Genomic DNA, 17,030 nt, shown 5'->3' on the forward strand with positions numbered 1-17,030 from the left:
CAAACTTGGCTTACTGCAAAGTTGACCAACAAGTGACATAACACACTTTTGAAATGAGGAACCATGCTCGATTTCATTGGTTGTTTCAAAATATGTGCTATAAAGATTCTTTCTCCAAACATCAAATTCTATTAATTATGTAGGCTGGAACTGTCACTGCAATTCATCCTTTTATCCCATACTCCTCCTGGTCTCAATCTCCACTAGCCCCTACACCATGGTCCTAACTTCTCTCATCATGCACTACCATCATTCATTCTGCAGTCTCCTCCTTCCTCAGTTCTATCTCAGCTTCCCAATCCACTCTTTCACACTATTATGTGTTCTACACATTCCTATCCCACGTGCCCAGTCAACAACCAGACTTCAACCCTCCCTCCTGCTACCTGCTTCCTTTCTCCCCTAGCCCATTTCATCCTTCACTCTAGTCTAGCTGCAGTTCCGGCAGATTTTAGACAGATGGGACAATACAGCCATGGGAGGTTTTTTGTTGCAGTATTTAATGTATGGTTCTGAAGAAAAATTCATACAAAAGCTACTAATGTTCTCACACTTTTCTAAGTGCCTACTGTGACTTGCCACCTCAATTATTTGGTATGTTGTTACCTTTACTCCTTAAATTATTTATATTTCACTTAACATTTGTCGACATAGTAAAGTAGGCATAGTGTAAACATGAAAATACATACTAACCTCAGATGCTACTCCTAGTTTTGTCAATGCTTTGGACACATACTCTGGAAAGCTATTACATTTCGCTGCTAAACGGCCCACTTGCCCTTCTGGCAGATTGTGTCTGCATTTTTCCACCAACAGTACTTGTAAGAGAGAGCGATACCACAAAGGCTCAACTGGTACCTGAAAGCAACGTAGGCATTACTATTTAAATGTACTGTCCATATTATAAATAATTAAATTTTGTTATCCCCAGTAAAGATTTGGTAAATAATAGTTTAAATACCTATTATCTGAAATGCACACAATGGGACAAAATATACATATATAAAAAAGTAAAGTATGCAGCCTGTAAAGAGTGCAGCTGCCCATGGTCAGCGGTAGTGTGTGTCCGGGGAAAAAAGGGGTACTGTCCTACCAGTAGACTTCAATGCTTGCCCTGCTGGGGCACGTTTCATTGTTTGATATGTAAGTTCTCCAATTTTCTTTCATTATATTTTGTAGTTATTTATTTCTGTGTTGCTATGCTGTTTTGTTACATAACTATCCCTCATTTGCAAAGAAAACTGCTTGATTGAGTCACTGCTGATTTAGCAGTCTGTCTCGATATTATTCAACAGGGGATGTTATATTAGACATTTCTACTTACTGGACAAGAGAGTCCTACTGCGCCAAAGCAAACAGGTTGGTTTAAGGGAGTGTAAACCATGGGCCTTAGTCAAGAGGTAACTCGCCTGGAGCTCATGACAACTGTCAAAAATTTGATTGGATTATGGAAGTATGAAGGACGGGTAAAACTAAGACACTGAAAGCAATATTGATGCCAGAGCTGAGTGATAACTGGACAAGTCAAAGTATGTGGGTCAGGCTGGTACAGAGGTCAGAGCAGACAAGGGATATACCAGGGCTCATCTGTGGAAGAGAACCTCCACCTGCATCCGACCCCCCACCAGTCCGATTATGGGCAAAGACAGTTACTGAGTAAAGAATGCCATCTAGCAGGGAGACTGGTATCAGTAAAAGTAAGAAGGCTAAAAATATAATGGAATCTTTTGGACCAGCAACAATAAAACAAGATGAGAGAAATAATTAGGTCCTGCACAGTGCTGCATGCACCAAGGAATATCCTGTCTATAGTTGTCCCACCCCTGATTCATTATAGTCAAAGTGTTAAAGAGGGGAACAACGCCCCTTATTCACTGGTTCATTGGAGTGCTATCCATAAAACAAAAAATAGGGTGAGGCTAACTGCTACCTAAAAGCAATTAAAATAGAGTGAAAGAGGGATGACTGAGGCAGCTGGCAAAGGCGGTAGGGTCAAGGGCAGGAAATGCGCTAACACCAACCACCCTACTCTGCCTGAAAAGCAATTTAAAGGGTTATATCTGAAATAACAATGACTTTCACAGAGAAAATAGAGAATCAGTTCAACTGTCCATGAGTCATCCACCAGCACTGAGGCAAATAATCTAGAAGACCAAGCTTAGCCTGGAGTGTCAGAAGGAGGGTTCATCCTATCCTGATGTGAGCAACTGTCTGCAAAGCTGGGGAATCACAACATGGGTGTAGCTCATTACATAAAACAATGAGTTATTCTGGTATGACCAATACCATTTCTCCTGGATTCCTTCCCCTTGGGAAATACAGAAACATCTGATACTGGCTCTCAGCTTCAACCAGTGACATCATCAAGATGGCATACAAGTCAGATCACTTCTATCAAATATGGCGCCGTAACATCATAGCCTTACAGACTTTTGGGAGAGGAAAAACAAAACTAATGATATTCTAACCTAACATGTGCAGAAAAACAAAAAAATATATAAAAATCAATCATGCCAACATTACATAAAAACCCCCAAAAAACGACACAATTCAATATTGTCACCTTCAATTAACGTTTTTACAGAAATGGAACTTTATGATATCAATGAATGAGTATATCTACAAAACATGATATGGAAAAAGTCACTACTCGTTGCAGATTCATGCATCAAAAACTTAAACTGATCTATGTAACTAGAACAATAAAATAGAATTAACACAAATTAAATCATAAACTCGTCTTAAATAAAGAAGAATAAAACAAAATCAGGCACCAACTTTAGTGAACTACATGTACTTGCCACACATGTGGCACTGTATAAATTCAGTCAGTAAGCTATTCATTCGCAGAAACTTAATGGTGCTCGTCATATCATAACTCATTGTGATATTTGATGATCAACTGTTGAATTTCTTTGGCATATTCACGACCATTATTAACAATTCCAAACCACTAAACAATGTACTTACCACTACCTACCTGCAATTGCAATTACTCGCCAATAACAACATAATGAACAAGTTTCGAAACATTGAAATTCAACATTACGGAATGCCACCACATACTGCTAAATGCCCTCTTCAAATACAGTACCCATCCATGACACCACATAATACATCACTGCATCACGCATCAAAGCAGAGGCCTGGAATCCTATGTTCCGGTTGACCCTCTCCTTGATAGTGCGGAGTTTATTACAAGAGGCAAGTAGTCCACCAGACGTTCCAACTCTGAATGAGGAGAGGTTTTTTTAGCACCTGCAAATCTCTATCTGTGGTCATCAAAGCAAATGCTGGGTGAGTAATTGTTATTCTGCTTTTGGCAGTTCATTCCCTATGATATTCACATAGCCTGAGACCCAGAGAAAGACAACTGAGCAGGCAGGACAACTAACATTAGAGAGGCATCCATGAATAGCAGATATCACAGGGTGATAACAGTATCATCAATCAATAGCCTTGAGACTGCTCACTGAATTCCAACAAATTAAAATGCAGTGAGGGAGGTCTGTTGGATTAAATATGGGGCTCTGTTAATGTCTATCAGCTCTGTTGTAAAAACACTAAATGTTCCAGCAACAAATATTATTCCTGACTCTCAGGTGGTGTAAAAGCATATTCTGTTCTGCCCATGGTTTTAGAGCCATCAGTGTAAATACAGACAGCGAAAGGTCATGGGAGTAACTGAAATTTACTTTAGGTCCCTGAAATGGGGGAAGGTGGGGATGCGAAAAACATGGGAAACACATTCTAGGGAGTTTATGTAGGCCCAGTAGAGGGCCTCAGGCACATTATAATTGGTAATCCTACCCAAGGATGGGTGTCAGGATGTTGATGCCCCTTGTATACAAAAATCATTTATTAAGTTGGATGATTAGTATTTTGCCAAATGGTGATTGCATCAGTGAATAAGAGTTGGTACCATCAGAAATGAAGAGAAGATCTCCACTTTGGCAAGGAGATTGTCTGTGTAACTAGTCCAGAAGGTGCAAGTGGTCAGTCTTACTCCATGATAATGAACTGGGTCCAATAGCTTCAAAGTTGATAGTATAGCTGAACCCTAAACTTAGGAATCATAATCCAGCTGGGACGGGACAAGGGCCGAGTAAAAATGGAGGAGAGGTGTGCAATCTACACTCCAAGAGGCATGGGCACGGAAGCAGACAGCATTAAGCTTTCAAATGCAGCGAGCCTTTAGTTGATGAATACTTGGCAGACATCAGCTTTTTATCAATGAGGAATCCCAAATTTTGGGACAATGCTCTGAAGTCCAATCCAAGGAGAGTTCTGGATCAGGATGGACCATGGTACAGTGACGGAAATGCATGACTTGTGCTTTTGTGGGAGAGAATTGGCAGCTGTGAGAAAGGATTCAAGTAGTAGCTCTTTGGATGGCACTTTAGAGCTGGCATTCAGCTAAGTTTAGAGACTGAGAGCATACCAAATGCAAATGTCATCAACATAGAGCACAGGGGTGACAAGTGGTCCAACAGACGGTACTGGTACATTGATAGCTATCAACACTACGAGATGAACAAGCACACGCATAGTATGCTAGCATATCGAAGATATATATTGTAGCAACTGGCAGCAAATGAATGTATATATATGTATATATCTAAAAACAAAGATGATGTGACTTACCAAACGAAAGCGCTGGCAGGTCGATAGACACACAAACAAACACAAACATACACACAAAATTCAAGCTTTCGCAACAAACTGTTGCCTCATCAGGAAAGAGGGAAGGAGAGGGAAAGACGAAAGGATGTGGGTTTTAAGGGAGAGGGTAAGGAGTCATTCCAATCCCGGGAGCGGAACAGTTTGTTGCGAAAGCTTGAATTTTGTGTGTATGTTTGTGTTTGTTTGTGTGTCTATCGACCTGCCAGCACTTTCGTTTGGTAAGTCACATCATCTTTGTTTTTAGATATATTTTTCCCACGTGGAATGTTTCCCCCCCTCTCTCTCTCTCTCTCTCTCTCTCTCTCTCTCTCTCTCTCTATATATATATATATATATATATATATATATATATATATATATATATATATATATATATATATATATACACACTACTGGCCATTAAAATTGCTACACCATGAAGATGACGTGCTACAGATGCGAAATTTAACCGACAGGAAGAAGATGCTGTGATATGCAAATGATTAGCTTTTCAGAGCATTCACACAAGGTTGGCGCCGGTGGCGACACCTATTACGTGCTGACATGAGGAATGTTTCCAACCGATTTCTCATACACAAACAGCAGCTGATTGGCTTTGTCTGGTGAAACGTTGTTGTGATGCCTCGTGTAAGGAGGAGGAATGCATACCATCACGTTTCCGACTTTTATAAAGGTCGGATGGTATCACGATTGTGGTTTATCATATCACAACATTGTTGCTCGCGTTGGTTGAGATCCAATGACTGTTAGCAAAATATGGAATCGGTGGGCTTAGGAGGGTAATACGGAACGTCGTACTGCATCCTAACGGCCTCGTATCACTAGCAGTCGAGATGACAGGCTTCTTATCTGCATGGCTGTAACGGATCGTGCAGCCACGTCTCAATCCCTGAGTCAACAGATGGGGACGTTTGCAAGACAACAACCATCTGCACGAACAGTTCGACGACGTTTGCAGCAGCATGGACTATCAGCTCGGAGACCATGGCTGCACTTACCCTTGATGCTGCATCACAGACAGGAGCGCCTGCGATGGTGTACTCAATGACGAACCTGGGTACACGAATGGCAAAACGTCATTTTTTCGGATGAATCCAGGTTCTGTTTACAGCATCATGATGGTCGCATCTGTGTCTGGCGACATCACGGTGAACGTACATTGGAAGCGTGTTTTCGTCATCGCCATACTTGTGTATCACCCGGCGTGATGGTATGGGATACCACTGGTTACACATCTCAGTCACCTCTTGTTTGCATTGACGGAACTTTGAACAGTGGATGTTACATTTCAGATGTGTTACGACCCGTGGCTCTACCCTTCATTCGATCCCTGCGAAACCCTATATTTCAGCAGGATAATGAATGACCGCATGTTGCAGGTCCTGATGGGCCTTTCTGGATGCAGAAATTGTTCGACTGCTGCCCTGGCCAGCACATTCTCCAGATCTGTCACCAATTGAAAACGTCTGGTCAATGGTTGCCGAGCACTGCATGGACAGCTGTACCTGTACACACCATCCAAGCTCTGTTTGACTCAATGCCCAGGTGTATCAAGGCCGTTATTATGGCCAGAGGTGTTTGTTCTGCGCACTGATTTCTCAGGATCTATGCACCCAAACTGCGTGAAAATGTAATCACATGTCAGTTCTAGTATAATATATTTACCATGACCCAATAGGTTTCTTTTTTGCTGTTGTGTGATATTTATTATTATTTTTTTATTTTCTCAACGAAAGGACAGGTACTTTATTTCAGTTTCTATAGTAATGTGTTACATCACCTAAAACTTTAATCTCGGCACAATTCAGTGTACCTTTAACCCATACGGACAGAGACTCTGATTCATTTACTTTACGACGATTCCTTGCCCTAAGAACCAACGGCATCGTACACATATAGTAAGATGAACCATGATCTCTGTTCGGCCCCCCAGGCGGCCAAGAACGCACGCCAGAGACTAAGTCCCACTCAAGGTCACGCTGAGAGAGCGCACCAGACACTAAGACAAATAGTAAGATGAACCACAATCTCTGTTATACACTTCACATATCTGAAATGTACAATAAGCAATTACTTCATGGCTGTTAAAAGTCTCCAGCCCCGATACAGTCTCCACTTTACCACCATGAACTAGAGAGACAGTTACCCAACCATTACCATGTGCTCTAGTATCAGCATTAGTAAGTGTAAAATTCAGTATGCATCCACAAACCACTGAAGGACCATGAAGAATAACTTGCGCACCTACTCCGCTCTTCATAGTAATAGATACATCCACAATAGCTTTATAAACTGTAAGGCGCGAACGCCTTCTCCTCCTAAAATAATGCAGCTTGACTAGTCTGTGTGTAAATGACCCATCCCAAGTCATCCAGATACTGATTCACCAACTGACACTGACATCTCAAGTGGGGAACCATGGCAATGGGGGGAGCTGTGCTCTCATCTTTGATTATATACGTATATAAACATTCATTTGTCTACAATAATTGTAAAATAAAGATTACTGGTGATTGTATGTTCTATTACAAACAGTAAAAATGCATTATCTCCTCCACGTTTTTTTTTAAATTTTCTATTTTTTTAAATTCACTTATTTATGCTTTTAGCGCATGGTTATGCGCTAGGCGTAGCGTAACCTTGAGCAGGAATTAGTGTCTGGCGCGCTTTCTCAGCGTGACCTTGAGCGGGACTTAGTCTCTGGCGCGCCTTCTTTGCCACCTGGCGGGCCGGGGGCTCTAGTTTTACTAGGCCCTGGCTGCGCTATAACTCCCACCCAGGAGCGCGTGACTGCAATGCCCATGCGACGTGTTTCTTGTCGCCGATGGTGCGCAGTGCTCCTGTGTATAAGTCACTGAGAGCAATAGAATTGACTTGGCTGGTCAATTCAATAAGCTGCAGCTCATGGGTGGTCCAAATGTTTTTCGTGGACTCTGAATGCAGTTAACGTGTGATGTTTCTGCTGTGTTTGGTGGGCAGTACGTGGCTGACCTTGGCTGTTGTATGGGGGCAATCATTCTGATTATGGTGGCCTTGAAGCTTTCCCTGTTGCAAACATCTTGGCTTTGAACACTTGGAGTATAACTGAGTCTACAGGACTGCTTGCTAAGGTTCCCTATGAGACCAACAGACACTTAAATATCAGAGGAGGGGACCATGGCAATGGGGGGAGCTGTGCTCCCATCTTTGATGCTGCTATGATATATATCTTCGATATGCTAGTGTACTATGCGCATGCTGGGCTGTCTCAGGGGCAGGGCCTCTAGTTTTACTAGGCCCCGGCCAGGCTAAAATACCAAGATCGGTAGTTGATAAGAGACTTGGCTCGCTGCTGGTGGCCGAAAGTTGCGGTCTGATAACTGGCAGCTATATAAGTGATGTTTCTGGTAAGACAGCATGAGTCGTCGAGCAGTCACATTTGCAGCAGCATTGACACAGACTAGTTGTGCCATTATTTTAGGAGGAGAAGGCATTCACGCCTCACGGTGTGTAAAGCTGTTGATAATGTATCTATTACTACGAAGTGCGGAGTAGGTGCGCAAGTTATTCTTCATGGTCCTTCAGTGTTTTGTGGATGCATACTGAATTTTACACTTACTAATGCTGATACTAGTGCACTTGGTAATGGTTGAGTGACTGTGGCTCTCGTTTGCAGTGGTAAAGTGGAGACTGTGTCAGGGCTGGAGACTTTTAACGGCTTTGAAGTTATTGCTTATCGTACATTTCAGATAAGTGAAATGTATAACAGAGATCGTGATTCATCTTACTATATGTCTACAATGCCATTGGTTCTTAGGACAAGGAATCGTCGTAAAGTAAATGAATCAGAGTCTGTGTCTGTATGGGTTATAGGTGCACTGAATTGTAACACTCATGCTATTGTGACACTCAGGATGGAGCCCTACACAATGCCATTCTCTTGGATCCATAGGGAGCTGAGTAATGTTACAACTCTACCCCAAAACATCTGGTAGGATAAAAACTGACAAAATAAGTAGGGAGCCTCAAAAGCCCGAATCGTGTAGGGTAAGTAAAATGTGATAGTGCGAAGAGTGTCTCATGCCTTATGTAGGTAAAAAAATTACTGCAATGAGGTACTGGCATTTAGAAAAGTCTGTCAGATTGCTGTTTAGAACGTAATTAGGTCATTGGTCATGGATTATCCCTCCTGCAAAACACACTAATAGGGGACAAAAGGACTCATATTTTGAGAATCAAGCATAACAACTGGACAATCATCCTTCCAAGCAGTTTGCACTGCACATTGGTGAAGCTAATATGTTGTTAGCTTTTGATGGACATTGGGTTTTACCCAGTTTAAGGATTGGGATGGTGATACTGACTTGATATTGCATACGGAAAATATGTTCTAGCCAAATACAGTTGAAGGCCTTGAGTAGATGGAGTCTGAACAACATTCAGATGATGGACACCTAATTATGAATCTAATCAGGGCCTGGGGCTGTATTGTGAAACAAGTCAGAAGCCTGATGTAGTTTCCAGTCAGTGGAGGCTCATTATAGAACTCAGTGTGTGTGAGTGTGTGTGTGTGTGGGGGGGGGGGGGGGGGGGGAGACGACGACTCAACAGCATGTTTATTAGTGCCCTTATGAATATTAGTGTAGGAACAGTTGTGGGAAGACCATCAAAAATGTGTTAAAAAGGTGTAGGAAGCAATCTGATATAAAATTGTACGCATTCTCTCCTAAACTCAACCAGACTCATGCTAACTTACATCCTGTTTAAAAGGTCAGATGTTCTGTCAATTAAAACCAATGTAAGAAATGAGGAAAACTACAACAGATAGACTGGACCATGCAGTTGACAAATTATTTACAAAAAATTGGATGAGCCAGTCACCCTGACATCATATTAAATGCTTCTCCCTAAAATTTTAGGGAACAAATTGGACATTTTACAAAACCTTAAAACACATACCACATTCATCTCATTGTCAGTTAAATTAGAGAGCAAATCTGTCAGCAAATGAGCTGCTGCCTTTTTGTTTTAATATAAAATACAGTCTACTAAAATGTGATGCACCATGATCTGCGCACCACAAGTGCCACATGCTGGAACAAGAAACCTTGACTGCTCTATCTAGTGCGTGTAAGTATTGTAGTGATTAAAGGACACTCAGCGAGTTGTAACAGATGAGGTTGGTTGGCTGGTTGGTTGATTTGGGGGGAGGAGACGAAACAGAAAGGTCATCGTTCCCATCAGATTAGGGAAGGATGGGGAAGGAAACTGGCCATGCTCTTTCACAGGAACCATCCTGGCATTTACCTGAAGCGATTTAGGGACATTATGGGAAACTTAAATCAGGATGGTCAGTTGTGGGTTTGAACTGTCGTCCTCCTGAATGCAAGTCCAGTGTGCAACAGATAAGGACTTTAACATTTGCAACCCATCTCATCTCATCTTCTTCAGCACCCAAAACATCACGTATGACACTGTGTCTAAGTCAGTGAAGTCTTGCAGCAATCGGATCTTGATGACATGATCAGGGAAACAATGGGGCAATCACTGGAATCCTCCTGTTTAGATTAATTTGGGACTGCAGCTATACAAGTGTGATGCTCATTTAAAGTGCCATAAAATATTGTATTTAAACAGATGCAAGAGGCAGTCTCTCCCATATCGTAATAAACCTAAAATTACTCTGGGCATCTGCAATAACCAGGATGGCAGTCGGTTAAATCCCTGGAGTTGGTTTGTACTTGACCACACCAAGTAACACCAGCACGTGCTTCAAACTGGTCCCAAATGGCCCAACTGCTCAAGGATGATGGGAGAAAAGGAATTCAATAGTTGGGCGAGCAACTGCATGGCATGCTTGTGAATCTGTTGGAGCAGTGAGGAACTTCCATGCTTGACGTACTGTGAGGAGTTGTCGTTGGATGTGGATGGTGAGCCATCATTCCTGAGTCTCAGCACAGCAGTGATTGGGTATAGTCTAATCCTCTCATGATGGATAGCAACAATAATCTTCATGTACAGACATCTTATTGATCTATATATACAATGTGCAATCTCACACAAGCCCTATAAAACAGGAGAATATTTGCCCTGTTTGCTCCCAAAGATTTGTGGCTTAGGCATTTTAAAATATTAAGTCCCTTCTGGGGCCTTGCCTGCAGGTCCTTTACATGTGTTAACTATGACAGACAGGAATAAAAAATGAGTCCTTAAAATGTCGAATATGATATGCAAGTCAGGTAAAATAAAAACATGACAAGAATGCTTACAATTAACACACGTAAAAATATCTGCAGAAAATCTAAAACCCATCTTTACTGTCCACTCCTCTAACATTTTAACTGTAAGTTTTGAAGATGTATCACTGTTGTAGTATTGGAGGAGGAACAGATAAATAAAAATTGTCTACAAATAAGCAGCACTGCACAGGACTCCTTACCACACACATTATACTGTTAATGGCTCTGAAGAAAGAGTACAACACTTTCCTGAGGAACACCATTCTCCTACTGAACACTATCTGACAGCACATCACCAACTCGAAACCTAGAAAGGCCTTTTGGTAAGAAGGAGCCAATGAATATGGGGAGGTGGTCACGAAAGTTCCATTTGTGGAGCTGTCTGATGACATCAATGCCTGGTTGACGTCAAGAATATCCCAAAACATAGCTGTTTATGTAGAAAGGTCTGCTCGATAGCCACCTCTGGTGGCGTCAGGTTGTCGAAAGTGGATCGATATCTTCAGAAGCCACATGGAGAGCAGCTACGAAGCTGTCTGGTCTCTAACATTCAGACCAGATGACGATTGACCACTCACTCACAGATCTTTCCCACACAATGGCAATGTACTGGTAACCATTAGGGCACATTCGGTCCTTTCCTACTTTGAGGATAGGTATCAAAACTGCATTCCCTATGAGTTGGGAAATTGCCATGTCCATCATATCTAATTAAAAACTATAAGAATGAAAATAACCAATTACTGACAATACAATGTAAACCAGGGCTTAACAACTGGCCGGTTTTGAGCGCGAGTACTCGCGTCTGCTCAGGCATGTGCTCGCAAGCAGGTGCAACGTCGCAGAGGAGGGAGGGAGGGGAAATGCGCGCGCACGTTTGAATAGACCGCAGCATGCCTATTGAATTCGCGCCAACTGTTAACATTTAAAGTACTACTATCAGCTCTAACAGTCACTTCGCTGGTTAAGAATCATGTCAAGTCGCCGTTGTGTAACCCCAATCATGCTTTCGCAGTTCAGCCCCCATTGGGAGGAATTGTATCTGTTTACAGAAAAAGATGGTGTTGCAACATGTTTAGTATGTCACAAAACGCTGAATTCTTTTAGGAAATTTAATTTGCAGCGACATTATATGTCGTACCACGCCAAAGACTTCGGAAGTGGAAAATGTGATGGACCAGATCGTGCACAGGAAGTTATTAAACTTAAAAGGAAGCTATCCGAAGAAGATCTGGACGACGAAGAAAAATCGACTGAGACAGCTCTCAGAGTGAGTTACAAAATTGCTTTGCTTTTAGCAAAATCCGTGCACCCCTTCACTGATGGCGATTTAATAAAAGAATGTTTGGTAGTTGCAGCGGAACATTTGTGTCCATCTCAAGTTGAACAGTTTCGGATTGTGCCATTATCTAACATGACCATTATGCGTCGCATACAGGACATGGCAGACCACGTCCAGAGCCAGCTTGCAAATATCTGTAAAGATTTTATGGTGTATTCTCTAGCTCTGGACGAAAGTGTTGATATCGCTGGAACAGCACAGCTTGCCATATTTATTAGAGATGTTAATAGAGATCTTCAGGTGAGGGCGGAGCTCCTAGATGTAGTAGCCATGAAGAACACTACAACCGGAGGTGATATTTTAAGTAGTGTTGAAGAAAGTGTTGAAAATATAGGACTGTTGTGGAATTCTTTAGTTTCAGTGTCTACAGACGATGCACCAGCGATGACAGGGAAAAATCAGGTTTCGTTGCGCTGTTGAAGGAGAAAATGCAAAAACTGACCGTGCCGAATGAAATAAGGGGCTTTCACTGTGTGATCCACCAGGAAAACTTATGTGCAAAGGGTATCACTCTAAAAAATGTGATGAGTGTTGTTGTTCGTACAACCAATTATATAAGGAAGCATGGGCTACAACACAGGCAATTTAAAAGCTTTCTTGAGGATGTAGAAAGCCAGTATGGTAGCCTGCCTTATTACAGCGAGGTCCGCTGGCTTAGTCGTAGTGAATTATTAAATCGATTTTTTTGCCTATTAGATGAGATAAATATGTTCATGGAAATAAATAACATGTGTGTTCCTGAATTGAAAGAGCCTTCATGGAAATGTGATCTCGCGTTCTTAGCAGATTTAACTAGCCATCTGAATGCTTTGAACATTTCATAACAAGGTAAAGATCTGCTAATTACTCATTTCATAGATCGAATATGAGCTTTTAAAATGAAATTGACACTTTGGGTGAGTCAGCCGAAAACAGGAAATCTAGCTCATTTTCCTAAATTATCATCCATGAAAGATGTTCACAAAGACTGTGAACGTTATCCACATAGTTTAGTTGCCCTTAAGGAAGAATTTGATCAACGCTTTCAAGATCTGACAGCACTAGACGGTGATTTTGATCTGTTCTCCTCTCCATATTCAGCGAATATTGAAGAGATTCATTCTGAGCTGCAACTAGAAATTATTGACCTGTAGTGTGACAGAGAATACAGAGACAAATTTCAGAACAAGAAAAACATTTTGGAATTCTACAGACACTTCCCTCAGAATAGATTTCCTCGTTTGCACAAACTGGCGGCTACAATAATATCAGTGTTTGGTTCCACGTATGATTGTGAACAAGTGTTCTCTGCAATGAAATGTAACAAGACGCACCTGAGAAACGCATTGTCTGATCGAAATTTAAACTGCACGATACGCCTACAATGCACAAGAACATTTACTCCGAACATAGATGCAATTGTAAAGGGCAAAAAGTACAAGATAACCGAGAATCCCACACTTCAGTGACACCTTTTAGTGTGTAACAGTTCACACATTAATACGAATGTAGAGGCATACACTAAGCTAATAAAATTATGTGGCACGTGTACATTCTCCTTTATTTGTTTCATTTGTCGCAGTAATAATTGGTGAGTGATATCCCTGCAGGTGGCCGCGGATTTACATTGACTGGCGGCAGCTGTTGTGTGCCCCACGTGACTCTCCCCACTCTCCGCTCTGGTCCGGTAGTGGGGATAGCGTGCTCGCGCTGCTCCATGCTCGCACCTTGCTGCTCCGCGAGCACGTATGTTGTGAAGCCCTGATGTAAACAGATAGATAAAAAATCTACTCACCAAGTGGCGGCAGGAGAACAGCACACAAAAAGGTTTAACTTTTACAAGCTTTCAGAGCCAGTGGCCCCTTCTTCTGGCAAAGGAGTTGACAGGGAGGAAGAGGGCTGAAGGAAAAGGACTAGAGACATTAAAGGAAAGGCGAACTGTTCAGAAAAGTCACCCAGAATCCCAGGTCAGGGGAGATTTACTGGACAGGATGAGAAGGAAAGACTGATTGTTGGGGTATGCACCTGAGAGCTTAAAGGTGGAAGATGGTAATACACAAGACAGAGATTACTACTAAAACATAGTGTATGAGTTAATAACAGTGAAAAGCTAAGTGCATTGTATGTAAGAGAGGTGGGAGGGCAGATGGCAAAAAAATAGACAGGTCAGAAAATGAAAGATGTAGAAAATTGAAATGGAGTGAAGAAAGGAGTACTTACTGTGAAGAGATGCCGAGATTGAAGGGATTAATGTAAATTAAGGTCCGGTGAGTGGCGAGAACCAAGGACATTTTGTAGCACTAGTTCATACCTGTAGAGTTCTGAGAAATTGATGTCTGGAGAAAGAATCCAGACGGCGTGTGTGCTGAAACGGGCACCAAGGTCATAAGTGTCTTGTAGTAGAGCATGCTTTGCAGCAGGATATTGTCTGTTGCTAGTATACACCCTCTGCCTATGCCCATTCATTCTGATTGGTAACTGGGTGGTAGACATGCCGATGTAAAAGGCTGAACAGTGGTTATATAACAGTTGGTTATGATGTGCTGTTTCATTGGTGGCACTCCCTTTGACAGTATATGTTCTGCCAGTTACATGGTTGGAATAGATGGTGGTAGAGGAATGCATAGGGCCAGTCTTGAAGCAGGGACAGTCACAGGGGTGGGAGCCATAGGACAGGAAGATGGGTGCAGAAGGAGCACAGGGTCTGACAAGGATGTTGTGGAGGTTTGGAGGGTGATGAAATGCTATTCTAGGTGTGGTCGGCAAAATCTCAGACAGAATGGATCTCATTTCAGGGCACAATTTTAGGAAGTCAAGGTCTTGTCGAAGTAGTTGACTAACGCATTCAAGATCAGGATAATACTGGGTGACAATTGGTGATCTCCAAAGATGTTTTTTGGAGGGTTCAACAGTACCAGGATTGGATGTGATGGCCTAGGAAATCTGTTTTGAACTAGGCTGGTGGGTAATTACATCCATTGAAGGCTGAGGTGAGAGTGGTGGTGTATTGTTGTAAAGAGTCTGCATCTGAACAAATACATTTGCCTCGAATGCCAAGACTGTATGGGAGAGAATATTTGATGTGGAAAGGATGGCAACTGTCGAAATGTAACTACTATTGTTTGTTAGTAGGGTTAATGTGAACGGAAGTGTGTAGCTGGCCTTCAGTGAGGATGAGATCAACATGGAGGAAAGTGAAATGGGATTCAGAATAGGACCATGTGAAATTTAACTGGAATAAGTTATTTAGAGATTCCAGGAATTTTAACATGTCCCCCTCACTATGAGTCCATATGGCAAAGATGTCATCAATGTATCTAACCAGGGGCTGAACACTTATGGATCCCAGGAAAGCTCCCTCCAAACTACCCACGAAAAGGTTAGATTAGGAAGGAGCCATCTTGGTTCCCATGGCCATATCCATGATATGCTTGTATAATGGGCATTCAAAAAGAAATGAGTTGGAGTTTGGAATGCGCAAACCAGTGACAGGAGGGTAATATCGTGGCGTGTGTAACGAGGTGTGGTTCCGAACAGAGCGTGGAAGTTCACAGCCCATCACTAGAGGGCATGCGTGCATGTCACGTGACTGCACAGAGCTAGCAGCAGCATGCATCAAGTGCCCAACACTGCCAGTCGCACTGCAAACAGTGACATGGAGGCATCAACAGAAGAGCAAAGAGGTGCTGCTCGTTTCCTGACAGCAGAACGAGTAGGAGGAACGAACATTAATTGACAAATGTCACAAGTGTACGGCAAACACTACATGTCCCTTGCAAGGGTCAAGGCATGGCACAAGTGCTTCAGGGAAGGACGGGTGTCATTAGCCAACGATGCACGGTCTGGAGCACCACACTGCATTACCGATAACATCGCCCAGCTGGTGGATGCACTCGTTACCCAGGACTGCCGAGTGACAGTGAAAGCCTTAGCCCCATGGTTGGATTGAGTGTCGGAAGTGTTCACACCATCGTGAAGGAAAGACTACACATGCACAAAGTGTGTGCCCCACATGTGATGACTGGGTGTTGTGTGCTGTCCTTAGGTTAGTTGGGTTTAAGTAGTTCTAAGTTCTAGGGGACTGATGACCGTAGCTGTTAAGTCTCATAGTGCTCAGAGCCATTTGAACCATTTTTTGTGCCCCACAGTCTTCAACAACACCAGGAAGCATGTCAAATGGCCCACTGTCTTGCTCATCTGCAGCACTATACTCAGGAAGGGAATGCATTCCTGGCATGAGTGGTGGCTGGAGATGAGTCATGGTGTCATCACTTCAAACCAGAATAAAAACGACAGTCTCCATTGGAAGCATCCAGGGTCACCACTACCAAAAAATGCCAAGGCCATCCACATGAGTGCAGGAAAGGTTATGCTGATGTTCTTCTTTGCCCAAGATGGCCCCCTTCTGATTCACTTCCTGTAGCATGGGACAACAGTGGATACCCAGTGTTACTCACAAACCTTGACCAACCTTCACCAAGCAATCAAATCAAAACGACCAAGCAATCTCACCCATGGGGTCATTCTGCTCCATGACAATGCAAAGCCTCGTACGACCAACACAGTGGCAGCACCCCTGCGGAAATTCAAATGGGAGGTTCTTGGCCACCCTCCATACAGTCTGGACCTCTCTCCCTGTGATTATGCCATTTTTGGTCCCCTTAAAAAGGCTCTGAGGGGCAAACGATTCACCTCAGACGACGACGTCCAGCTGGATGTGTGGAACTGGTTAATATCACAGCCCGCCTAATTTTATGAGACAGCCATTCACTGCCTTGTGTCACAGTGGGACAAGTGTCTCAACAGCC

At 42.6% G+C, this 17,030-nt stretch overlaps 1 protein-coding gene across 1 annotated transcript in view; it reads right to left on the reverse strand.

The window, feature by feature from the left end:
* LOC126260399 (probable methyltransferase-like protein 25) overlaps positions 1–17,030 on the reverse strand; it is an 85,589-nt gene that overhangs the window by 18,036 nt on the left and 50,523 nt on the right. The window contains exon 3 of the mRNA XM_049957728.1: positions 694–858. Within this exon, the coding sequence (XP_049813685.1) occupies positions 694–858 (165 nt within the window). The remainder of the gene's footprint in view (positions 1–693; positions 859–17,030) is intronic.

This window comes from Schistocerca nitens, chromosome 1 (assembly GCF_023898315.1).
Source record: "Schistocerca nitens isolate TAMUIC-IGC-003100 chromosome 1, iqSchNite1.1, whole genome shotgun sequence".
Taxonomy (NCBI): domain Eukaryota; kingdom Metazoa; phylum Arthropoda; class Insecta; order Orthoptera; family Acrididae; genus Schistocerca; species Schistocerca nitens.